Source organism: Melanerpes formicivorus, unplaced genomic scaffold (genome assembly GCF_026170545.1).
Source record: "Melanerpes formicivorus ecotype bairdi unplaced genomic scaffold, bMelFor1.0.p_v2 SCAF_18, whole genome shotgun sequence".
Taxonomy (NCBI): domain Eukaryota; kingdom Metazoa; phylum Chordata; class Aves; order Piciformes; family Picidae; genus Melanerpes; species Melanerpes formicivorus.
This window is the reverse complement of record NW_027142370.1, coordinates 9,280,066-9,306,798: the sequence shown is the minus strand read 5'-3', so window position 1 is coordinate 9,306,798 and position 26,733 is coordinate 9,280,066. Positions and strand designations below refer to the sequence as shown.

Below are 26,733 nucleotides of genomic sequence, written 5' to 3'. Positions count from 1 at the left end.
AAATAGTTTCATTAGCTGCTAGTAAAACTTTTTTCCCAGGCAATTTTATTGCTGTCTCGTTCCTCGCTGTTCCTTTCTCTCTCGAAGAGGGCATCAGGCATACCCATGTGGTGTTCCTCCCTATCAGATACCACTGGGGCAGATGCTCCTTGGCTTCCACAACATCTGCCAGGGGTTTTGTGGCTTTAGTTTATCTAACCTGCAGATGGTCCTGTCTGCCTGTTTGCTTCCCAGCTCCTGTCCCTGCTCCCTGAGAGCTGCTGGGCGCTCGCACGCAGGCAGGCACCAGCGATTTATCAAACTCGGATAATTTGGTAACAGTTCCTCCTCCCCACGCTGAACAAAAGCAGCTGTGCTCCAGCTATCCTGATCTGCATGAATGCATGGATTGTAAGAGGCCTTCCTGGCAAGCCAGACAAAAGTTTAGAGTTTCAAACTGGAATTTAGGGCATGTAAGTCAGGAGGACTAGACGCTGATGTTTAGAAACTATCTCATAATGCAGAGGATGAATTAGTTACCATAGTAACTGCTTTGTTTTAATAATTTGGTGGGGCAGTGAATAGAAGGAGCTCAGAGAGAAGTAGCAGGAATCCTAATGACATGGTGTGCAACGTGAGTGGCTTTGTTCATTAATAGTGAAATTAATTTGATTTTATAGCAGATTGGAGAATAAGTGCAGAAGTTTCACTTTGAAAAGGCAAGAAGAAAGATTTGCTTGAAGAATGAGTGCAGAAGTTTTACTTTGGAAAGGCGAGAGGAATGATTTACAAGGAGGTTGTTCTTATTTCCCCCCTTCCCTGGGTAAAATAGGATCACTTTTTGCATTTGATTGTGGCAATGCCAGTTATTGATTTCTTACCAGTGGAATATGCTCGACGTGTGGCATTGTAAGCGTGACTCCAGGCTGCATGCTGTGATCTGTTGCCTGGCAGTTGTTGGCAGCCTAGCAACATACTCCAGTCCAGATCTGTGAGAGGATAAGGACACCCAAAGTTTGGAGTTTAGGGAAGGTAGGTGTCTTAGTACCCCAAAACCCATCTGAAATGACCAGCACTTTGAGATCCCTTTGTACCATGTGGGTGAAATGTAAGTACCCTCCATGCTTTAAGATAATTTTTATTCCTCTTCCAGCTTTGAGCAGTTTGTTGTGCTTAAACCAGCAGAGGATCCTCCAACAGAACAAGCTCTCCTGGAGGCAGATGCACAGCACCAGGCCCCCTGGGACCAGTTGTAGCATGGATCAGCTGCCCTGTTCTGCAGAAAGATGGCAGGCACGAGGGGCTCTAGGCAAGGATTCCAGTGCCTCTCCTCCCAGCATCTGTAAGGCAACAGTTGGGCTGGCTCTGCATCAGTGTGTGCCTGGTGCCATGGAAGGGGTTACTGCTGCTGACCCACCACAGCCTGTCACAGAGCAGGGCCTCTCATGGACTCTTGTCTTCTCATCTGGATGCCTTTTTTCTTTTTCTCTCCTTAATGAAACTTACAGGAGCTGAATCTTCCTTGAACCCACTGACAGCTTTTGGTTGAAACTCGCTAGTGAGTTAAGGACTTAATTTAGGAGGCCCCAGTGAGTAGATGGAGAGACACAATCATCTGAGCCTGATTTCCTTTGAAATCCATCTGAAGAGTGCTGAGATATTAGACACAGAAACAAAAAGTGCCACCTGGTCATTCCTTGGCCAAGGAAATGCCTTCCATCACTGGCCCCCAATTGTATTCCCTCCCTAGACCAAGGAGTCTTGAAGCTGTTTTAGCAGTGGCACTTCCTTCAGCAGTGACTCCTTCAGCAATGACATTCCTCCCAGGTCTGCCTGGGAACGGGGAACCTGGTGCTCCAGATGATCACCCACCCAGAGAGGGTGACTGTTCTGAAAATCACTGCTTAGTGTATAGGTTCCTTGTGATAACAGTCATCAACAACTGCATGGTTGCATCCTGGAACAGCTGATGAAAGGAACTTTAGAGCAACTCCTTAAAGGCCTTGCCATGCCAAGGTCAGAGCACATCCAGTGACAGAGAGAGGAAAGTGTGGTCCTGCATCAACTGTGGGCTTTAGCCACCTCCCCCCCCCCCCCCCCCCCCTTTATTTCTGAGCCTTCATTTGTTCATTTTTCTGATTCCCTTTTCTAATGAGGAAATAAAATAATCTCTCTTTCACTCCCTGTTTCCTAATGCTTCTTAAAATATTCTTTGTGATAGATTTCTTTTCCTTGGTGATATGCAAGTCTATTGCCACTGGAAATCAATTAGCATTGCATGTTAATTTTTCCAATTTAATGTTCAACTCTGTTTCATTTGCTCTGATTTTTATTGAATTAGTCCTTTATGAATGGAAGCACCTGCAGCTATGTTCCTAAAATCAGCATTTCCCCACTTAGTGGAAAAATATTTAACTGTTTATTGGATGGCACTGGTGAGGCCACACCTTGAACACTGGAGGGAGTTTTGGGCTCCTCACTGCAAAAAGGACATTGAGGCGCTGGAGTGTGTCCAGAGAGGGGCAGTGAAGCTGGTGAAGGGTCTGGAGAACAAGGGCTGGTGGGGAGCAGCTGAGGGAACTGGGGTTGTTTAGTCTGAAGGAGAGAGAGACCTCATTGCTCCCTGCAGCTCCCTGAAGGGAGGCTGCAGCCACTTGAGGGTTGGGGTCAATGTGCTAATTTGATCTGAAGGTTGCCTGCTGCAGATAACCAAGCTGTGTGTGGCACCCTGTAAAGAGCAGGGAGCTCAGTGAGGGCTGTGATAGTTGAAAGTAGATCCCTTTAGGGAGCAGTTGAGGATTTGGCTGGAGTTTCTGCATTCTCCATGGACTGTATGTGGATCCCACTGGCAAGTGGGGTAGGGAGCAATGACATTTCTCACTGGAAAAGTCTTGATGAGCTATGCTTGAGAAATTACCTGACTCAGCATTGCACTCCACGCTGTTGACAGTCAGGACATTGAGTCCCCTTCTGGGAATAAACAGGAAGGTTTTGACCTATTTTAATGAAAGCAGCAGTTAAAATATTCTCCTCAGCCCTGAGGTAGAAAGCAGCACTCCTACTTGAGCAAATGCCTCTGAAACCTCTTGCCTCTTATATCTGTGAACCTCTTTTCATTCTCAGTGTGATTACTGGCGGGCATCAAGTGACCCTGATGCCTGGAGGTGCAGGAAGTGGTCCTTCACTCAGCAGGTGAGTGAGGAAGCTCTCACCACAGGTCAAGAGGGTTGAAAAAGTGAGGAGGTACCTTTGTGGGTTTGCTGACCCTTTTGAGGCACCTCCTGAGCTGCAGATTGCTGGTAGCAGGGAGAGGTTCTGGAGATGGACTCCTGGCGTTGCCTGTTTTTCATATTGATCTCACTGCTCTTTTCTTGAATCTAGCATCAGGAAAATCCTGCTATTGAGGTGGACTTTTGGTGTGAACCCCTTGCACATTTTCCTTGCATCCATGCCTGCCGAAGGCTTCTCTTTTTCTTGCCCAAACTTTGTAGAACTTTTGAGGGTCCTTGTCCCATTCTCTGAGTATTAGAGAAAAAAACAAATAAAGCAACTCTGCCTGCATGCAGTGCATTGGTGTCCCAACCCAGCCAGCAGCGTCCTGGACCTCAGGTACACGCTGTTGTGCATTGCCAACACTCTCCCATTCAGCCTGACAGTGCCACCAAACGCAATGCTCTCCATGACCTCAGACATATGTTTTATAGGTGTGGTAAGGAATATTTACTTTTAAAGACCACTTTTAAGTTTGCCTTTTTTAATTTTGGCCTGACTCAGAAGGGCTGAAGTGTTTAAAGCCAGAGAACAAGATACCTAAAACTAAAGGAAAACAACAACTAGCCCTCAGTGCTAGGCTTGGGCAGAACACACCACAGAGATGCTTTATGTGACAAGGCTATGGACAGCCCTCCAGAAGTGGTGGTAGTAGATGATTGAAGATATGGGAAATCAGAACAGGGCTTAACCAATTGCTTAGAGTCCTTGGGGAGGAATTCCCCAAGGTAGCTGTTTCTTTACCTGCAAAATGATGCTCATACTTGTCCTGTCCAGGGCTGGATTCATGTCTGCTTTTTCAGCCAGGTGAGAAGTCTCTGCATAGCTAACCCTCCCCTCCTCCCCCCACCCAGCAAACTACTACAGAGCAATGCTGCTTAGCATTTCTTCATTTGCCTATCCAAATACCTGCCTCTATGAAGGAACAATCGCAACATATTTACACAGGAAAATCTGAAAGCCAAGAGCAGCATTCATGATCAGGCTGAGAAGCTACAGCCCACAGCAATTCCATCCTTACCTCCTGATTCAGCAGCTGAGCTGGGTTTGTGCATGCAGATGACTCGCAGGTAATGGATTATTGCAGCAGCGGTGAGCTGGCAGCGCGGGGCTCTCCGAAGGGCACGCCTCGAGGACACTGCAGCAGCAATATTTTGCTGTGTCACTGGATTCCATCAGCCGTAAAGGACAGGTTCCTTCCTACTTGGGAGCCTTCAGATGGAGGCTGCTGCTACGTCTCTGACTGATTTCCCATCTGCTGGCAGCGTGCAGCAATTCCAGAAGTTTCTAAGACCAGCCGGGTTCTCTGAGAGCAGGGCTTTTCTCCTTTTACTCAGGTATTGTCCCATCAAGTGTCTAACTAGAGCAGCACTTACAGAAACTGCATCAAGGAAACTTGTGGCTGCTTCTGACAGGAGTTTTATGAGCAGTATCATAGAATTGTTAGGATTGGAAGGGACCTCAAGGATCAGCTAGTTCCAGCCCCCCTGCCATGGGCAGGGACACCTCACACTACAGCAGGGTGCTCAGAGTCACATCCAGCCCGGCCTTAAAAACCTCCAGGGATGAGGCTTCTATAATAAAATGTTTGGGTCAACACCAATTTTTTTCTTTCACCCCCAACTGAGACACCTGTCAGAACATCTCCTATTAAGCCTGGCCTTAAAAACCTCCAGGGATGAGGCCTCTACCACCTCCCTGGGCAACCTGTTCCAGTGTCTCACCACCCTCATGGGGAAGAGCTTCTTCCTAACATGCAATCTGAATCTACCCATTTCTATTTTTAGTATCATAGTATCATCATTTTTAGTATCATAGTATCAGTCAGGGTTGGAAGGGACCACAAGGATCATCTAGTTCCAACCCCCTTGTCATGGGCAGGGACACCCCACACTAGATCAGGCTGGCCAGAGCCTCATCCAGCCTGGGCTTAAACACCTCCAGGGACGGGGCCTCGACCACCTCCCTGGACAACCCATTCCAGGGTTTCACCACTCTCATGGTGAAGAACCTCCTCCTCACATCTAGCCCTCTAGTCCCTCTTCTTTTTGAAGCAGAAGTAATAAAAATCTTAAGTGGATTTGAGTTTACTGTTCACAGTGCTCTGTGATTGTCAAGTGCTTTCCCTAAACAGATCGTGAAAATACCCTGTGGATTTGCCTGCTTTGGTAAGACAGCACTTTACCAGATTTACCAAGACTTACACCATGTTTGAGAGTCTGTACAGAGAAGGAATTTCTCAGGTTTGGACTGCATGGGAACGAGCTTCTAAAGAGACAGAGATTTGTACCAGACAAGGGGGCTGTGGTTCCACTGGGGTGAGATTTATCTCTAGGAGAAAAAAACCCTTAAAACCACCATAACCAGTGAGTTGCACTGAGCTGAAGATCATACCCTAATATAAGGGATGTGATGCAAATAGTAACTAGCAGGCATCTACAAAAATAGGGGGTGATGCATCCTTTCAAGAGCAGCTTATCAGTCTCAGGGCTGGTCTCAGTCACTTCATTTGTAAAACTGGCAGAAATGAAAAGCTTTGGTACAAAAAACCCTTGCATATTTGAAAGTACATGTGGAGAAATAGACAGTTTTCTGAAGCTTCAGCCTCTACTTTAGCTCTTATCTCAAGGAGTGCCTGGCCACATTCCAGAGCTGCATATCTCCTGGTCATTATTTCTTCTGTTCTGTTTCATATGGATTTCCATCTGTGTGTATCAGGCAAGTATCAATGAGGCAGAGTGCCTGCCCTGAGTAAGCACTTTGGATTCCGTCTCCGAGCTCTGTTGTACTCAGTATCATTTGCAGTGACAGAGTGCTGCATAGTCTCCTTTTTCTTGCCTAACCTCAGCCAGGAAATACAACAGATGGGTTTCACCCTGCTTTTTTGGCAAGGAGCAGCATGACAATAGAAATAGCCCTTATTACATATGTGCTTCTCAGCAGGACACTTGTAATCTGCAATACATAAATCACTAAAAAAGTGCAAACTTATTGCCAGCTAGCCATTAATCAGGGGGAAAAAAAGTTTAATAGGACAAGCTTGGGAGCAAATGCATCTTAACCTTTAAGCTAAAAGCTGCTGGTGGGGTGGGATGCTCTTGCAGGTGGACATGCAGAGGGACAGCGTGTCCTGATGTACTGCTGGGAAGGGCAAGGAGATGCAGTTACATGTTCTTCCAGGAACAGCAAATCCACTGTTGTGTGCTGGTGGGATTTCCTCCTGGAGGGGTCAGGGGAAGTGTCAGGTTCAAAATATACTGAGCTCAGCAGATGAAATCACTGAGGAGCTCTACAGTGAGAACTTGATTTAAAAGAGTTTGGGGGAAAATGAGTGGTATAGCCGACACTGGTAGTTTCTCTTGATTTTGGTTTCTCTGATGGTCTGTGATCAAATTAGATGTTACCAATGTAATGACACTTCATGTCTGAAATACTACTGTGGCATGACAGTGTTGTTCTCATTGCACTTTTGGACAAATTAGAAGGCTTAGGTGTGGTCTTTCTAGACACAGTGCAGGAATTACTCAGGCACAGCAGTTGTAATATTAATAGAAATAAAAATCTATTGTTGTACATTGTTGCTGTTAGATAATCACTGATGTTGGTGCTGCTGCTGCTTATGGACATGTGAAGTGTTTACCACAGCAAGTCTTAGTGCTGCATTTAAAGGAAGGAATATGACCCAATTCCCTATCAAGGTCCCATGGAAATCAGTCTTGGAAGGTCTCTGTCCTCTGTCGTGGTCTGCAAAGGCTTTTCTGCACAAAGTGCAGTAATTTCTATTCAGATTAATTGTTATTCCTGCATCGTCATCATCCTGCTGCTTGCCATTAATCAGTCCTTTACTTTTCCAGTTCTGGGACCCTCAGTTTAGTAAAGTTGTTGACTTGCTGGAACGAGTCCAGAGAAGGGCAACAAAGCTGGTGAGGGGTTTGGAGCACAGCCCTGTGAGGAGAGGCTGAGGGAGCTGGGGTTGCTTAGCCTGCAGAAGAGGATGCTCAGGGGAGACCTTATTGCTTTCTACAACTACCTGAAGGGAGGCTGTAGCCAGGAGGGGGTTGGTCTCTTCTCCCAGGCAACCAGCACCAGAACAAGAGGACACAGTCGCAAGCTGCGCCAGGGGAGGTTCAGGCTGGATGTTAGGAGGAAGTTCTTCATAGAGAGAGTAATTGCCCATTGGGATGTGCTGCCGAGGGAGGTGGTGGAGTCACCATCGCTGGAGGTATCACAGTATCACCAAGGTGTTTAGGAAGAGACTGGATGGGGTGCTTGGTGCCATGGTTTAGTTGGTTAGATGGCGTTGGATGATAGGTTGGACTTGATGATCTCAAAGGTCTCTTCCAACCTGGTCTTGTCTTCTCCCTTCTCCCTTCTCCCTTCTCCCTTCTCTCTTCTCTTCTCTAAATTTTGGTCATGTCTTGTTGTGAATTTTTTTATTTTAATGATTGCTGCTTTCTTGTTCTAAGATATTTGACCCTGAGCAGATTAAATGGGCTGCTCAGTGTCTGTGTAGGGCACCCTGTGAAGTTTGTGTGTGTGGGGACTGAGTCGGGTAGTGTGGACTGAAATAACTGTTCCAGCTTCTTCACAAGCCAGTAACAGCACCTCCTAGTTTACCCAGAACATTCTGAGTGTCACAGATAGGAGATGCTACCAAATGACAAAACACTCTTTGAACATATTTGTTTGTTTTGCTGCTTTGGCTTCAAGAGTTGGGGTTATGGAAAGGATAAGGATGTTTGCTTAGTTCTTGTAGGGACTTTCCAGCTTAAACAACATGAAACTGGTTTCTTCCTGAACAGCTGCTGCTTTTCAACCCTTGCTAAGTGTTGGCCATGCCAAGATTAGCTTTTGTGCCTTCTTCAACTACTCCAAATTTGTCTTTTAAAAAAAAAACCCAAACCCATAATTTTTATTCTGTGATTAAATAAGAAGGAATCTTGGTCAAACAATTTGTGTTCCAAGTGCTGTATAATTCTTTAGGACAGGATGGAAGCTGCTCTTCCTCATCCATCAATTGTAGGCTCATTCATGGAGATGCCACCAGGATTTACAGCTGGGGTTGAGTTGAAACACTTCTCTTTGTCCATGGTTCCAAAAGAGGGTACAAAACACAGTTTAGATAATAACTTCAAGTTAACATACAGGGCACTTGGTAAGCAGCTGATTCTAGTAGTGTTGTCTCTTGGAGGAGGAGTAAGGATGGACACTCCTGTTAGAGTCACCTGGACCATGTCTGCCATACTGCAGAATGTTTTGGAGGACATTTGTAGCCCATTTGAGCTTCTTCTGCCACCTTCTTGTTAGCTTAATGGTGAAAACAAAAATGAATGCAGATATCTGTTGAGCTTTATCTCCTTTTTCAAAGGTAGTAAACTGCTTTACTGCACAGTATCTGGAGTTTAGGTGATGTGGTCCATAATGAAATGCTCCTGAAAGCTAAAGGGAGATTCACAGAGAAATTAGCTTGGGTCCTGTGTGTGTTAGTAAACTGGAAGGTGTTAGTGCTTCAGTACATTTTAGCAAAGAACTGAAACTGATGGCTGAGAGTGTGGAAGAGTTCAGTCTGCTGTACCAGTTGCTGCTTTTGTAGAGCTAGAGGGCTTGTCTTCACAGAAAGCAGCATCAAGAACAGGCAAACACTCTGCTTTGAAGCCTTAATATCGATCGCCACTGCTTCTAAAAATGGTTAAGCCTATTAATTTTTTTTTTGGCAGAACCATTTTTAGAGCTTCTGAAGGCTATTAAACCCTTCCAAAAAGGCAGATAGGAACAGACAGTCTTCAAAATAAAGCCTAAGCTGTTGTTTCTGATTTACCCATCAAAACTGCTCTATTCTTACTCGCGTTGCAAGATGGGCTGCACAAAGAAGCCTTAATATAGGCAGAACGTGAGTGCAAAATGCAATGAAGGATGTGAATTATTGCACATTTTACCTCATTTTTGGAGTCTTCACTTAGTGGATTGTATTCTGCATGTCAGACAGCTCTGAAAACAAACATCCCTTTCACTGAAAAATAGGTTTCTCGTCTCCAAATGGAACAGTTTTGTCCTTCCAGAGAGACTAAATAGGCTCTGCTACCTGTGATCCAAAGAGCTTATGAAGGGGTCCACAAAGCAAGCAGAGTGGCTGCAGCTGGAAAAAGTGAGCTGAAGAAGAATTCTTTCTTCCTGCATAAATCCACTGGCAGGCCTTGTTCAAAATGAAATAGTGTTTTTGCTGAAAGGTGTGGCATGCCAGAAGGGTCACCAGTGGAGAACTGGGTCTGACATGCTTAATGTGGATCATCTGGCATCAGTGGAGGGGCTGTGCCATGACAGCATTGGAAGGCATCCTAAATATAGAAGAGAATCAGGATATTGTACAGAAATAACTGAGATGACATTGAAAACTGGGCTAATAGCAGTGGAATCAAATTCAAAATGCAGACTCGAAGGTCATCTCTTCTAAGTGAGTTATAGCTGAGTTTAGTGAAGTAGGAACTTGCAACCAGATCCTCATTATAGATAAATGGGGCTTGGATGATCATGGGATGTGCTTTAGCAGTCCCTGTAATATGCAGAAGAACAAGGGGACGGAATTCTCTGCTCTGTCAGTGTGAGCAGACATCATTTCTGAACAATTTAGTGAGTGGAGTGAAGAGACTATCATATAAGAGATGTGAGGAGGAAAGAATATTGATCCCTGGAGTGGTACAGAATGGAGCAGAAGTGAAAGAGCTGGAAGCCAATGGCTACAGGAGGAAAAATGGTACCAACAAATGCCAAACTGACTGAGTGGTGGAAGAGCACCCAAAGTCCACCCCAGCTTTCCAAGGAGAGGGGTGTCAAAAAATGCAGGGATTTCCTTACTAAGGAAGTTTGAGTTCATGCAAGGAATTATTTCTCACAGCTCCTGTCATATCCCAAGGCAAACCCTTCTCAGCCCTGTGTGTCTAAGAGATGTGTTATGATACCAGCAGCACTCAATTCTTCATTCAAACCATTCCCTTTACCTGGGGAAAGGGTGGATGCTCACAGCTTTACCCAAGACAACCAGCTCTGGAGTGAAAGCCTGTTGTGATAGCTGCTGTGGTACGGGTCCCTTTACATGCAGGCTAAATGTGTCATGTTGAGAGAAGAATCAATGTAATGAGTGTGTGAAAGATGTCAGCACAACAGAATGCACAAATAGACTTTAAAAGCAGCTCAGAAGCTCCAAAGCAAAACTTCAAGGAAGAAAATGTAGGAGGAAGGCAGTGGGCTCCCAGGTACTCACTTCTAGATGACTTGGATCAGTTGCTCACCTGAGAAAGCTTGAAGGTCATCTCTTCTAAGTGAGTTACAGCTGAGTTTTGTGAAGTAGGAAGTTGCATGTGCATGTGCAATATTCAGATTTCACTGTAAGTAAAAAAAAAGCAGATCTTTACTCTTGCAACAGAACAAAACCCAACCCCAGAAAACTAACATGCCTGTGTGCAGCCCTGATGTCAGGGAGGAATGTCTGTAATTGTGGCTCGTCATCTGTGTGGCATCTATTTCTCAAAGTTAAATAATTGCTGAGGGGAGGAGGGAGGAAGGGAGGGAGGGAGGAAGGGAGGGGGATTTCTGGTAGGAGCCAATGCGATTGCCTCATCCCGAGGTGGTGGGTGTGATTCTGAGGCTGGTCCTGTTTGCTCCTTTAAAGCAGGCACTGCTGCCAGCTCAGGGCATGCTTTGGGGACTGCAGAGATCTGAAGCAGCGTGGGGGCTTGCTTAGGAAATGAAATGACTGCTGTGCTGGAAAAGGTGTAAAATACTGGGGGGAACATTTGGGTGTGTTTTCTGAGTGAAGGCTTTTCTTTCTGAAAGGAAAGAACACTTTATAATAACTTTCTAGTTGCTCATAAAATGCCAGAGAATAGATTTGGGATTTCTTTTTAGGCTGCTGTAGGCTGCCCTAGTTAGGGGACAGCAGCTTACTCAAGTAATAAGGCATTTTAAGAGCCATGGCTGTTTATTAACTGAAAAAAAAATGTTCTGTCCATGATCAGATGAAATGTGGAGATGGCCTTTGAGAAGATGAATGGCATGAGGCAGAGCTGATGGAATTACAACTTCAAATCCGTTCCTGTTTATGTGTTTAATGTATTATTAAATGTCATTTGTTTACCAGAGGAAGCCAGTTCCTAATGGAGCTAGTATAAACAAAAACTGTGTTCATATTACTTGGGCTCTATTTGATTTCGGTTCCACGACAGCATTTCAGAGTTCAGATTCCATTATTTATTAGCTAGGAAAGCAAAAAAGATGGGCAAGACCTTGTAATCCTGTGTTTAGCTAGGGAATCCAGGGAATTTCAGAAGGTAGCTCAACATGATGGATGTAAAGCGCTGCCTGGCTCCACAGCAAGGGAAGGGAGCTTCCCAGAAATGCTGGGTGTCTTTCCAGGAAGGAAGTCTTTGGGACATTGACAGGACTTCAGCCCTGCAAGGCTGCCTGTGAGCACCACACAGCTGCCTTACAGAGGTTAGAACTAATTTTAGGACAGCCTCCTAATGCTGTTGGTGTGGCAGAGAGGGAATCTGGGGATGTTTAGGAACACAAGCTCCTAAACTGTGAACTTTACCAGGGTGTCAGTGCTTTACATTCTTCATGTGGGACATGTATGAATGTGGCCATAACCTCACCAGCGTCCTGCAGCCTGAGGCTTGTGCCCAAGAGCATTCACCTTGGCTGTTAGGAGATGCTTTATCTCCCTCCATGGGAGGCTGCTCTGACACCTTTCCAGGAGGCTGGAAAGCTCTCCTTGGTGCAATTCTCAGTAGTGGAAAATGCCACAGGTGCAGCTTCAGAGCTCCTGGTCCAATAGCATTCCTTGTATCCCCAAGTTCAAGCAAATGCTGCAGGTCACTCAGCAGGCACCACGTGTCAGTGAGCAGTGTTCCCCTGTCGGGTGGGACACTTGCCTTGTGCAGTGGAGTAACTTTTCCTCACCTTGAACACGCTGGGAATCTGTGTACTCCAGTCATGGTGACTGCTGGAGTCTGACCAGTTTAAGGAGTTCATTTGGTGCAACCCCCACTATGTTGGTAGTACCTGAAAGGTGGTTGTAGCCAGGTGGGGGTTGGTCTCTTCTCCCAGGCAACCAGCACCAGAACAAGAGGACACAATCTCAAGCTGCACCAGGGGGAAGTTAAGACTCGATCTTAGAAAGAAGTTCTTCACGGACAGAGAGATTGCCCATTGGAATGTGCTGCCCAGGGGAGTGGTGGGGACAGTGTCCCTGGAGGTGTTCAAGAGGGGACTGGATGAGGCACTTAGTGCCATCGTCTAGATGATTAGTTAGGGTTGGGTGATCGGTTGGACATGATGATCTTGGAGGTGTGGCTGATTCTGTGATTCTGTAATCTGGTTTTATTCCTTGTAACACCCAAATCAGCAGTATATTTGAGGGAATAAATGACAAAGCAAGGAGAAGGCTGAAAAGTAATTATTGTAGCTGTGGCAGGGAATTCTCCAGCCAGCACTTCGAGGGATGTTTGTTTCTGTTGTTCCTTTCTGTTGTGCTTCCAGAACGTGCTCTTGGAGGGTGTCAGCCGCTCCTGGGCCGCCGTTCTCGCAGTTTATCACAAGCTGCCAGGTTTGCTCAGCATGTAATTTAATCTTATGCTTGGGAGCATCCCCAGTCCTTGGTTATCGTGGAATTCTCCTTTAATAAAAATGTATGCTTTGTGATCTATATTTTATGAATTTGGTGAGTCACTTTATCGATCGCTGCAGATGCCATGCATGTATAATTTGTCACAGTTATTGGTTGCCTGTCAGCAGCTGCAGCGCCACAGAGCTCGTGGCTCTTGGGGCACCTTAGAAACAGGCTGTGCTTGATTTGCAGGAGAAAAGCTTTCTCCTGGCCATTACCACCACGACCTGGGCTGATACAGGCTTGATCACTTCATTGCCTCTATCACCCTGCGTGAGCCCAAGGCTGGGAGCGAGTGATTAACACAGCCTAGTGAGGCAGGAACTTTCAGCAGCTCCCATGGTGTGAAATGCTGGGGATGAGGGCAAGAGGAGCACAACAGCAGAGAAAGGGGGCAAATATTTCCTCATTATTTTAGTTTGCATTAAATTTAGGAATTGTCAGAGGCACTTGACTGGAAAAAACCAAAAGTAAATGCAGGGGTTTTAAAATCTTTTCTTCCACAGTTGATAATTTTCTGCTGCAGTACCCAGGCAGTCGTGAGTCCTCCTGGATGAAAAGTTTATTTCCATGAACAAATGTTAATGAATTTTGATGTAAAAGACTATGCCTTCAGTATTTTATTATTTTAGTAAATTATTTTCCAGACTGCTGGACCTTGTCATAGAATCATAGTATCATTCAGGGTTGGAAGGGACCACAAGGATCATCTAGTTCCAACCCCCCTGCCATGGGCAGGGACACCTCACACTAGATCAGGCTGGCCAGAGCCTCATCCAGCCTGGGCTTAAACACCTCTAGGGATGGGGCCTCAACTACCTCCCTGGACAACCCATATATAACAAAATATAACAAAATCTGCTGTGCTAATAATGTCACAGTGGTGATACAGTCCAAAGCTTTGTCTGCGGCAGTGCTGCTTTCATGTTGGTCCTTTAAGGGCTGGATTCAGCACCCTGGGAGCTGCTTCGAGTCCTGCACTGAGTATGTGCCAGCATCACAGACTAGTTTGGGTTGGAAGGGACCTTCAAGGTCATCTAGTTCCAACCACCTGCCATGGGCAGGGTCACCTACCTCTGGACCAGGTTGCTCAAAGCCTCATCCAGCCTACCTTTGAATACTGCCAGGCTTGGAGTCTCCACAGCTTCTCTGGGCAACTTCTTCCAGTGCCTCACCATCTTCATGGGGAAGAATTTCCTCCATATGTCTGATCTGAATCCAGCTTCTTCCCAGTTTGAAGTCACCACTCCTTGTCCTGTCACTCCATGGCTGTGTCAAAAGTTCCTCCCCAGATCTCCTATAGCCCCTTTTAGGTACTGGAAGGCTGCTCTAAGGTCTCCCTAGAGCCTTCTCCAGGCTGATCAGTCCCAATTCTCTCATCCTGTTGTCACAGCAGAGGTGCTCCAGCCCTCTGATCATCTTTGTGGCCTCCTCTGGACCCACTCTGACCCATTCTTGTGCTGGGGGCTCCAGAGCCTCGCCTTGTGCTCTCTAAACCTTGGTCTCTAATGCTCGCTCTGCACGCCCCGAGCAGCCTCTCCCACTTAGCAGAACGAGGTCCTGGTGGGTCCCGAAGCTTTTGGTCAGTATAACCGTAAACGTACAGCTTCAGAAACCTTCCCCAGTACTCTGGGGGCTATGTGAAAAAAACACACCAATAAACAAACTGCAGAAAAGTAAGGAAGGAGGAAAGAAAAAGGGAGGCGAGGGGGGTAAAGTGGAGCAAATTAAACAGAGGGGGAAAGAGGTGGAGGGAGGGACTAAAAAGAAAATAAAATTAAAAAAAAAATAGAAAAAGAAAGGCAAAAGTGGAGAAGGAGCGAATCGGGCAGGGCCGCGGCACCGAGCCCGCACCGACCCCCGCACCGACCCCCGCAGCCACCGCACATTCCCCGCTCCCCGCCTCCGCCGCCGGGAACGAGCCGCGCTGTGGTTGGCTGCGTGCCGGCGGCGGGCGGCCGCCATTGGCTGCGTGCGGGCGGCTCTCCGCCCCGATTGGTCGCGCCCGCCTGCCCCGTATTTTCAGCAGCGGCAGCAGCGGCGGCGGTTCCGGTGGAGCCGGCGGCGATGCAAGGTGGGTGCCGGCCCTGGCCGCTGCGGCGGCAGTCGGAGCCCCGCGCGGCGCGCACCCTGCTGCGGCCCAGCTCGGGGACTCTCCGGAGTTTGGCCATCGCCGCTCGTTCTCCGCGGCGGGCAGGGCTCTGGGGCTGGGCCGGGGGCAGCCGCAGCCCCGCCGGGCAGCGCCGCGTTTTGCGCCGCGGGGACAACGGCGGTGCCCGGCCCCTGCCCACCCCCCAGTGTTCGGGTACAGCTCCCGGAGCAGCAGCGGCTCTGGGTGTGGGGGATGTAGAGGTCGCGTTCCGCGAAAGTTTGCAGGGCCAGCGCCGCCGGGACCGGCCGAACACAGGGGTGTCCCCGGCAGAGCCCGAGGCCGGGGCTGTACCGAAGCCGCTAGCAGCCGGAGAAGGCGGGGGCCGGTCGGTGCCCGCTCCGCTGCCGGGGGTGCGGGGGCTGCAGCCGCTTCCTGCGCGCAGGGCTTGCGGCTGCCGCTGTGCTCGGAGCTGAGGTTTGCGGGGGTCCAGGTGGCAGAAGGGCCGCCAGGACCGGCAGGGCTATGCCCGCATCCCTGCGGAACATCCCGAGCCCTAATCGGGAGCCGTTTCCGTGGGTGTGCTCCGTGTTCAGCCGTTGCTTCCCCTGCGGCCAGGACCGCAGCTCCTGGGGAAGGGGCCGATTGCGTCTTGTTCTCCGAACGCCCTTGGCTTGGGTTAAATTTAAAACATGAAGTTGAATACTCCCGGCTTTTACCTTGTTTTGCTAATCTGTTAGGCGGGTCAGGGGCAAATTTGGTTTTGTATGATTTTGTAACGAGCTTAGTGACGGGATCTGTTGTGAGAGATGTGACAAATCTCGTCTCCTTCCCGAGGCAGTGCACAGCCAGCTGTGTTTATTCTGTGTGTTTCATCTCCTGTCAGAGCTGCTCTCACCTTCTAAGCTGCAGTTCCTTGGCGGTGTCCGTGGCCAAAGTTCTTTTCGACAGATCTGTTTGAAGACAGCACAAGCTTCCAACACATCCTGCAGTCCCCCTTGCGCTGTGTCTCTGGGTACCGCGGGCTGTGTGTGTCCGGTGCCATCTCGGGTCCCCCTGGCCCAGGACCCTGTGGTCTAGCAGTGTGGTGCTTTGCGGTGCAGGCGAGCAGTGGAGATTTTGGGTGCCAATCCCTGATTTGAGCAGGGAGCAGTCAGTGCCCCCATGTTTCTTTCCACTGAAATTGACATTGAGCCTTTGCGGTGCCTTCCATAGGAATGTGGGTTGAAATCCGTGGTGAGGTCCGTATAGTCCACACCTGGGCTCCTTGTGATGCTCTTAACTCTTCGTTGTCCATCACAGAGGCAGAGGGATGCTTTATGCCCAGCCCTATTGGTAGGGCTAAAGACTTTTGAGGCCGCGGGGACCCGTGGAGTGAGGGAAGAGCTTCGGTCTGCTGGCCCCACCAAGTAGGAGCAGCCCCTGGGCAGTGGGAGGGTAGCTAGAGAAGCTGTGCTGCTGAGGGCCCAGGGCCCTGCCTCTTGCCCCTGCACCTATGGGTGCATCCCTGCTGCTGAGAGGACCCTGCCAACTTGGCCATCTTTGTAAGAAATAATGATGGATGGAAATGTCACCTGCTGTACCAGTGGGGCAAACCTGCGTGCTTGCTGCTGTGTGGTTGTCTTCCCAGTCACTGGGCTGCCTGAAGTGGTGTATATCCAGGGCTTAAACTGAGTCTAACAGCATGCTGTATAAACTAGATTGTGGGTACCTGATTATGTTGGAAATGTAGATAGCTACATCTAAAGTATTTTCTTAATTAGGAAATTAATGCTATTTATTTATACAAGTGATACATGCTTTTTAGACATAGCCAGCTACAGTTCAGTAACCACTGGTTAAAAGCAGAAGCTTTTGTTATCTTTTGATTTCATTACATGTATCATTCTCATCCTTTACATAAACTTTTCCAAAGCATCCTGAGGAAACAGACAGAAGCAGTGCCTGTGCCTGGCTGATACCCACAGGAGTCTGCTATAGCCTAAAGAGCAGGCTCTGGTCTCTCATGGGTGTAAAGCAGCTGCAGCCAGGCTGGCTGGTGATGCCAGCTTATGGTGGTGACAGAAGTGTGAGTGCTCCAGACCTGACCTACCCCTTTATGCCCCTTGCCTGTCTGCTGACTCAGCCAGGTGAGAGCAGATTAACTCTCCCCTTACCCTTTTGTGCTCATCAGGTTGCTGCTCTGCTGCAGGTGCCTTGTTTCTTATTCTGGCACGCAAATTGGTAGATATTAATAAGTGCAAAGGGAGATGCATGGTAACAAATCTTTTCCAAGTATGAACAGGTAATAGGCTCTTCATAAATACTTTTTACTAAAGGGAAAAAACAATACAAGAAATGAGACTAGAAAACTAAAACTCAATTACTTGGGGATTTTTGTGTCTGTTGTTTTTATTGTCTCCCCAATAATTTGGGTCAGCATCAGTGAATGCATAAATCATTGATCAATTAAAACCAGCCCTGCAGTGCCTGTCTGAGTGTGGCTGAGTCCAAGTTTTAGCAGCTATCCTTCAGCTGTTCTGTTGATAGTCTGTTGGTTAATTTTTCCCTTTATCCTGCCCTTGTTGGATGGAGAGACCATTTCCTTGCTAAAGGTGAGAGATTGCAGACTCTAAGGCAACAGAGTCTGCTTTGCAGGATGTGACTTAGAGCAGCACTTCCCCCCTCCGACAGCAGCAAACGTTTATTTCAGAAGCACGATTTCCATGTTCAAACACGAGCAGCCTTTAGATTGGAGAACTCCTAATGACAATTGCATGGCATGTTTGTTTTTAAATGGTTGTGTTAAAAGAGAGCCAGAGAAAAAAAACCAACCCAATAATGTGCAGTGTTTCAAGATGTGTAATTTTTATATCTGTAGTTTACCAGAGCTGTAATGTCATTGCTGAGCTGCCAGTGCAGTGTGGAACGCTGGCTGCTCGTGGAGTCGCTCTAAGTGGAGAAATAATTTAAGCAGTACAAGGGGTTTTATAGCCCTCTTGTCACAATTAACTGTGTTTATGAAATATGAATTTACACAACATCTGCCTTTGGGGCTGGTGTTCCCGCTGGAGCCAGCTTGCTTCCCAAACCAGCAGCGTCGTGTCTGAAGCATCGGGAGCGAGGCGGGGGGACAGGCAGCCAGGGCAGTGAGCACATTCACTTGCTGGATGTTGCTGGAAGCTTGTGCAGGAAATGTGCATGGTTTTTAAGCCCAAACTCCTCTTTCAGTTTCATTTTAGGAAGGTGAGCTGCTGGGTGCAGCAAGGTTCCTGACCTGTAATTAGCTCATCCTTCTTGCTCCCCGTGGCTCCTCCATGTCCCTCTAATACCTGAGCCAGTGGAAGGGTGGCAGGAATGGTGGCACATGTTGCATGCCAGGAGGATGGGATTTGGGGTCTGGCATACAATGGTACAAACTATTTTGGAGACAACAGAGGTCTGTTTCCTGAAGCTGAGGACTTGCAATGAGATAAGTGAATCCAGCTGGACCTTGCAAGGTTTGGGGTCAGTTTGCCTCAGAGCAATGGGTTGTGTCCTCAAGATCCTCTTCCACTGCATGCTTGTGAGTGGTTACCCTCTTAATGGGGCTGAGGGCTTCAGGCAGAAGTGAAGGGCTGGCATTTTATGTGGTTACACTTACTGGATTTCTCTGGTCATGCAACACTCATTATTCTGCTGGTTTACTTTCCTCCAGCATTTGGTGTTCTGCCACTCACCCCTCCTGGCAACTCTCAGAGCCGCTGAACGATGTCTGGTAACACTTGGGTAAGCCTCTCAGCAAAAGCAAGTTTACAGAAGGACAAAGATAATGTTGGTACCCTTCCATGGCAGGGGATGGCTTGCAGAGAAAGATCAGGAGGTGCTTTATGAAAGGTGCAGTTTCCCATCATGGGCTAGTTTGGGGCACAAGTAGCTTTTTGCACCAGAGAAGCATAGGCAGAATGGTGAGAGACTGAGGACAACCTTCATAATTTTGCATAACTTCTCTCACTTTTACAAGTTGAGCTAGGAGACAGGAGAGGTTTCCTATCTGGCACTGTTCCTCAGGGCAGAAGCTGTGCCATGTGTAAGGCCGGATCCATCTGGCACGTTGGGATGTGCCATGTTCAGTACGTGGCCATTGTTCTGAAGCATTCACAGTCAGTGCTTTTGGCACAACATCCTGGAGATTCTCAGGCACAACAGTAAGAAATGAGCCCTTAAACTACAGGTTGTACAACTGGGAAGGTCTGGTGTGATGATTCAGGTGGGCTGTGGAAGTGACCTAAGTGCTGGCTGCTGGCTTTGCCATCGTTATTCATGGCAAGATACTCACAGCTGTCCATAAAGAAGCTTTGCTGTGGTGAGGAACAGCAGCCAGCTGTGCTGGATGTTGCCTTTGCAGCTCAATTTTAGAAGATGAAGTAAAAATAGTACCAGGTGTTGTATCATGGGGAAACCATCCAGCAAAAGCTTCTTGTTCTTCTACACTGATCCTAGCCCGCTGCCTCCTGAGGCTTTACTGCTAATTGTTCTCTTACTGGTATTTACAAATTATGATGATTGATAGATCAGAGTGAAAAATCCTGTGCAGCAGGTAGTTGTTATAGTGGAGATCAATCATGCTATCTTGGAGCTAGCTTAATCTGATGAAGGAAAAAGCCCAAACTCGCTAATGATCTCTTCCTTTGAGTTATCCTTGTATAAAATGGGAATAATCATTGCCGTAAAAGGTGCTTTAGGACTTATTAAACACTTCTGAGGCATTTAGGAATCACAGGCAAAAAATAATTGCCTTACTAAATTGTCTACTTAATAAAGTGTTAAAAGTTCTAGAGTGCAGTGGGCTTCAGAGCCCTTTGAATAGATGCCTGTAGTTTATTTACCTGCTCAGTGAGAGCTAACAGCCATCGAGAGGAAATAGATCTCTAGGAGAACTGTATTTGCAGAATGGAATTATTTAAATCAAGGTTTCCAGTTCACCAGCTTAAATTACTTTTCCATTTATGATTTAGGCTTTGATTTTAAATCATGCTTTGTACTGCTAATGCTCAAAATTTATCAGCAGTACTGGAGCTGTGAACGTGGGACGCTGCTGGCAGGACTCACAGAACGTAATGTCGGTGTGTTTCTCTGGAATGCCAGAGAAAAAACAAACCCTGAGAAAACAAACCCTTCCTCTTGGCATTTACAGCATTTGATGTCTCTGTGCCTGTGTGTGGGAAAGCAAACCAGGCTGCAAACAATTGTGTTTTAGTCATCAGGCTAATGGGTGGCCTTCCAGTGGCCTTTAGCACAGGAGTGACATTGCCAGGGAAAGGCTCTGCAGCAGCAAGTGTTGTGGCCCTCAGTCTCTTCAGGCTCCAAGGAATATGTCTAAGGTTTTTCTAGAGGAAATAATATCAGTGTCTTCAAATATAAAAGGGCTGACAATGTTTGCTGATGCTCTTGTTGATTTGGAGTAATGCCAAGGAAGAAACTTGCTCTGTGTTACCAGCAGAAATCCTGTGGAGTCAAAAGGAGTCCTACAGCTTTTCCTTGCTCCGTTGTTCTGCCTAGCAATTAGATTAACAAGTCCTCTTTAGATTATCTCCACACGTGGCAGACTGGCATTTGTTTTTCCTCTCTGCTTTGAAAACCTAACCAGCTGAGAGTTTCTTCAGTCAGTATGGAAGTTCAGTCCAGAGTCTCCAGAACTGGTGACCCTTGTTTTAGGGCAGCTGGGAGCATGAAAGGGAAGGGGTGGCTCTCAGATGGAAATGATGTGTGCTCCTCAAACAGCTCTGCTTCCCAGCAGTGCTCCATGGATCCCACCTGGTGCAGCCAGGTGCTGCATGGTCCCAGGGATGTGGGGGCAGTGGGTGATGCTCAGTACTGACCACATGGTGCACTTCCCTCTTTTGAGTGGTGGAAAGGGCTGGACTGCTCACTCCTTTCACAGGGCCCATACATGCTCCAAGATTTCTCACAAGTCAGTGTCTCTGAGGTGAGGAGCAGGGAAGTCACTCTGGACAGGGACTTCTAGCCCTGTGGTTGCCTTTAGGAGGGGTTGCAAACAGGCATCTGGTTTGCACCCGTTGAGAAACGGGGATTTCAGCTTTAAATGGTAATGCTTTAAATTGCCATTTGTGCTTGTACCTTTCAGGAGTAAATACCAGGTAATCTGTCTAGGTACTATAGGTACAGGAAAAATAACACCCTGCCAATGAATTGCTTGAAAAAAGAAAGAGAAAAATAGCCTAGTAGGCTACTACTGTTTGAGGTATGGGTACCTAAGCTAGACTTTAGGAACTCTTGCTGTTTTGAGGTACTGCAGTGTTTCTGAACTGGGGAATTGCTGTTGGAATGATTTCTATTTTAATTGTAGTTTTGTACCTTCCCATTTTGATTCTCACTCAGATTTTAAATAGACTAACCTCTGAGCTGGTGCTCTGATACATTGGTGCCACCCTTTTGAAGCCCCAGATCAATAATCATATTTCCTGTCCTTTCCAAAGATCTGTTGAAAAGTCTGCTCTTTGCTGAGTTGTTCAGCAGTGCTGTTTGGCTCATTTTTGCTTGTACCCACTTCAGTGACCAGAATGTCAGTGGAGGCTTTGTTTAAGTGTTTTTTTTCCTTCATTTTTTACCCCCCACACTCCCACCCACACATACACCTGTTCATCTGAGTCTTTCGGGCCAGACATGGGTTTGGTTGGTTGGGCTTTCTCCCTGCTTCCTTCAGTTAACTGCTTGTTGTCGGTAGCTCTGGCAGGTCCCTTCTTTTCTGCAGGCTGCCCCTGGCAAAGGGCTGGTTTCCAGAGCCAAAGAGTTAATCTGGTGGGAGTTGGATTAACTGTTGCACTAGCTGGTGATAAACATCTGCTGCAGTACTCCCGGAGGAGAGCATTGCTCTCACAACTATTTACTGTGCGCTTCACTCCTGGTTTGATTTAATTTTTTTCCCCTCCAATTACTAAATCCTTTCAAAAGGACATAAATCCAAAGGGTCTGTCTCAGAGCCAGTGTTTATTTTGTGGCAAGGAGAAGGAAATGTGATTGCTGAATTACTGGTTGTGTGCTAGAGCCTCCCGACATTCCTGACTGGAGCATCTGCGTCCCCCCGTAAATCCCACTGTGGGTGCCAGCTCCTGGGTGTGTGGCCACCTGGATATTGGTTCCATGCCTGGGTCATTGGTGGGACCTCTGGGTGCTGCTCCTGCCTGTTTTCCTCCTGCTCTAGATTTAGAAGCACAGAGTGGTTTTGGCTGAAGAAAAAAAAAGACCTTTAAGATCATCAACTCCAGCCATTCTCTAGCTCTGTGAAGACTGCTACTTAACTGTGTCCCTCAGAGCCACTTCTCTGCCTCTTTGAAACACCTCCAGGTGGATGTCTCATGACAAACTGTTCTTCTTTAGCAGTATCAGCATCCTTATTGGTTTAAAATCATGTTCAAAGCCTTTTCACCCCTATTTCTCACAGGTGAAAACCACTTTATGCTACTTTTCCTGCACCTAAGGTTTTCTGCCACTGTCAAAACAAATACCTGGTTCATTGACATCCAGGCCCATCACCACCGGCATTAACTTCCTTTGCATAGCAGTCTATCAAACATAGAGGAGGAACTGCCACACAGCAAAGCTGCTTGTAGTAAAGTGCAAGTCTGCAATTCTACTTCTTGCTGATTTTTCTTAGGTCTAATGAAAACACTTGTTTTAGCAATAAATCTGTAAGAGCAGCCATGCTGGTGCAGATCAAATGTGTCTGCTCCAATATCCTGTCTCTGATGGTGATCAGCAGCAGTTTTCTAGGGAAGAGTACACAAGCAGTGATGAAGTGATAACATCCAAGGTGAGATTTACCAGTTTTATGGTGGTACCTGGAATTTCAGAATGTGTTTCCAGTGATAATGCTGAAGTGACTGACCTGCAGTGCTTAAGAGCCTCAGCTTTCTCTGAAGACCATGGTAGAGAGAGAAGGGTACAGGAGGAATAAGCCTTGAAAAGTAATGGTTAGTGTGTAAAATAGGGAGAAATAATGGGATAGACCTGGAAAAAGGACTATAATTCCTGCAGAGTATGAAGAAAGGCAGGAGAGGGTTGGCCTGTTACTCAAGGGTTTGTTGAGATCCTTCTCTGATGGGTTTTCACCCATCGCTGCATCACGTCATTTGGGCACATGGAGGAGTAGAGCATAACCAGGACATGGAGAAGTAGTTGCCCTGAGCCTGGTTCAAGGCAAGAAAGATAGTAGAAGGCAGAAGGAAGTGTGAGAGAAGTGACACGTGGGAAAGGGGAATGGGAGTGATGGGAGCATCAAAGAAACCTGTAGAAGCTGTGGATTATTCTGTCTGTAAATAAATGTCCATTCAAATGAAAGACTAAGTACTGTCTGTGTGGTGATTATCTTCTGCAGGTTTGCACTGAATCCCTTGTAGCATTGCCACGCTTTCCCCAGCTTTCCAGACAGCCAGGTTTTATTTTTAGTCCTACCCTGGTTTCTCTTCTACAGCAAACCTGTCCCAGCTTGCTGCAGTCATTACTGAGCCCATCTAAATAGCAACAAGAAAATACTTACAGCAATGTAAATGGTAATAAATTGGTCTGGTTTTGTGTGGATTAGAAGGTGCATCTAGTATGGGCTTGTTTACAAAGGCCTGTAGTGATAGGATGAGGGGCAATGGCTTCAAACTAAGGAAGAGCAGATTTAGATTGGATGTTAGGAGCAGGCTCTTTACAGTGAGGGAATGGAAGAGTGGAACAGGTTGCTCAGGGAGGTGGTTGGGGCCCCAGGCCTGGAGATATTCAAAGTGAAGCTCGGCAGGGCTGTGGGCAATCTGATCTAGTTGAGGATGCCTCTGCTTACTGCAGAGCGGGTTGGTCTAGATGACCTTTGGATGTTCCTTCCGACCCAGACCATTCTGTGATTGTTCTTGGGTCAGGTTTTTAATGGTGTGGAGCAAAAGCACAATGAGCTGCATGTTACTGGTGTACTGGGTCTGTGCTTTAAATAGCAGACACCAGGGCGTTGTGACTGGGGTGGTGCTGCTTTAGCTTTCTCTTCTCCAAAGTGGATTTCTAGGGAGCTTTACAGAGTTGTGCAGAAAACTGTTACTGACTGTTCAGAGTGAATTCAGGGATAATACCCATAAGGAGGTGTTGCAGTGATGGTGATCTGCTTGCCAAAACTGGTCATGTGCCAAGCTAGTACCAAACTCGTCAGGTGTGGGGTTTATTGTATGTGTCAGGATAAGGAGATGATGATGTGTTTGGGTACAAAAGGGCAAAAACCACCTTGAATTGAAATACAGTGTATGCAGTCCTGGGGGCCAAGGAGATTTGCTTAAGCCCAGAGAAATTGGGTGCTTTCTAGTGACCTTCCAGGAGGGATGGACCTTGCAGAAATGCTTCATTGCGAGGTAGAGACTAAGCAGAGGAAAGTTTTCAGCTCACAGACAAGGTGAATACAAGACCAAAATGATATAGGCTGGTCACTAAAAAATTGGTATTTTGGTTATATATGGATATAAATAAACCAATAATACTGATCATATTGTGTAGGTATATTATAGGAACAAAGCTATGTGTAATTAAAGGAAGGCAGAGCAGAAGCAGCTTCAGTGTGTGTTAAGGAGGGGGATCAAGAAACACCACGCAGTTCAGAGCTGAGCTTCATTTACCTTTTAAAGAGGATTATAGGGAATTGATGCTTTCTCAGTGCCCCAGTAGGCTCTTCCCAGCCCAGCACTCAGTCTGGTGCTTGCAGCTGGTTTTCTCAGGCAATGCTATAGAACGTGCTTGGATTTACAGCCCCGTGTGACAGTGGACAGAAGAGTCTGGGAGCGAGTCATGCTTGCTTTTGATCTGCTGGAGTTAACCTTCTCAGGTCATTATCTGTGCTCCTTGGTCTTTGTAGCATCCTATTATTAATGAAATGCAATGCAACTTCCAGCTCTTACTCTCTGTAGGAAGACAGGAGCTCTGATATAACGTGAACTGTTTCAAAACACAATCATCTGCAGTGTGTTTGCTCAGAAAGAGCTCCACGGTAAGACTAGAGGTTTAGAAAGCCAGCAAGTCAACATTTTGCTTCCCCATAATGTTTGTTTTTCTTTCTTTTTTTTTCCTTTTAAAGGCATTATTCAAGCACCTTAGAATCATCAAATGCTTTCCAGCAATTTTAAGAGATGATTATTTTTTTTTCTGGATGGTTTTCTGTTTTCTCTTCTGATCCATTTCTCCACATTTGCCTGCCACCTTCCCCAAGTCCTCTCTAAATATCCCTCTCTCCCCCTGGCATGGGCAGTTAATGAGTGTGCTGTGTCTCTAATCTTAAGTGTTTAATATAAAAGAGAATTCACCCTTGAATTTCAGCCTTCTCTTAACATCTCACTTTTCCTACATCCTCACAGCTTGACTTTCCCAAAGCAGATTCCTCAGAATTAAAGAGGAATCTGCTGGTGCATTGCACATAGAAAAGAATTAACCAAGTTAGAAAAGACCTTTGAGATCATTGAGTCCAACCTGTCACCCAACACCATCTAATCAACTAAACCATGGCACCAAGCGCCCCATATCCAGTCTCTTCTTAAACACCTCCACTGAGGCTGAGGGAGCTGGGATTGTTTAGCCTGGAGAAGAGGAGGCTCAGGGGTGACCTCATTGCCCTCTACAACTACCTGAAAGGTGGTTGTAGCCGGGAAAGGGTTGATCTCTTCTCCCAGGCAACCAGCACCAGAACAAGAGGACACAGTCTCAAGCTGCACCAGGGGAGGTTTAGACTCGAGATGAGGAGGAAGTTTTTCACCGAGCGAGTCGTTCATCATTGGAATGTGCTGCCCAGGGAGGTGGTGGAGTCACTGTCCCTGGAGGTGTTCAAGAGGGGATTGGACGTGGCACTTGGTGCCATGGTCTAGTCATGGGGTCTGTGTTGATAGGTTGGACTCGATCCTTGAGGTCCTTTCCAACCTTAGTTATACTGTGATACTGTGATGGTGACTCCACCACCTCCTTGGGCTTACATCTGCAGCAAGTTTTTACACTCAGACTTCATTGCCTCCTGTAATTTTGTTGTGGTTTCCTCAGTAAACAGAAATAGTCCTACAGTTCTGTTTCTCAGCCGCCTCTCACCCTGATGCTGAGCTGCTAATGGTTGTGTTGGCATTGTTCAAGCATGAACAGCAGCACAGTAATTGCTGGGTTGTGATTGTGTGCAGGCTAAAGAAGCTTCTTATGGAATGAGAGCCTGTTTAGATGCAGGAATTGTTGTTCTTGGGACAGAAAATTACAATGCAGAAAACCCAACAAAACATTCTGGAGGGACACACAAATAAAAATTAAGAAGTTTTCACTTTGGTCTTCAACTTCATTGCTGCTTCTCTCCTGCTCCTGCAGGGATCGCAGGACTCTGCCCACCACTGCCCCTGCTCCAGTACCTGGGCATACCAGGGAACAGATTTTTCTTCTTCAGTTTATCACAGCCTTAAATTACTTTGACCTTATTTGGTCTTAAAAACTGGCTGTAGAGCTCATAATTTGTGCAGCACTGAGGGACTGGAAGCACTTTTCATTCTGTGCAAAATGCAGCCGGGCTGTGGTGCAGAATTCACAACAGAGCTGTGCTCTTGGGCATGGGAGCAAGCTATTTTCCTTCCTGTCATTAAACATCTTTTTGCCATCTACTTGTTTGTTCCTTCCTTGCTCCTGCAGCACAAAAAAAGGGCAGTTACAAGAAGGTAGGAATTGTACAACTGGTGGAAAGGACTTCAAAATGGTGACCTTCTGCTGACCTCTG

General features: G+C 46.8%; 1 protein-coding gene across 5 annotated transcripts in view; it reads left to right on the top strand.

Annotated features, from left to right (window-relative positions):
* The window catches only part of CTBP1 (C-terminal binding protein 1), a 210,664-nt gene that overhangs the window by 51,169 nt on the left and 132,762 nt on the right, over positions 1-26,733 (top strand). Inside the window, exon 1 of one of the 5 annotated variants that reach the window (XM_068149555.1) lies at positions 14,963-14,984. The exons of the other annotated variants lie outside the window; for them this stretch is intronic. Within the exon in view, the coding sequence (XP_068005656.1) occupies positions 14,978-14,984 (7 nt within the window). The 5' untranslated portion in view covers positions 14,963-14,977. Of the gene's footprint in view, positions 1-14,962; positions 14,985-26,733 lie in introns of those variants that run through there. 5 annotated transcript variants of the gene reach the window in all.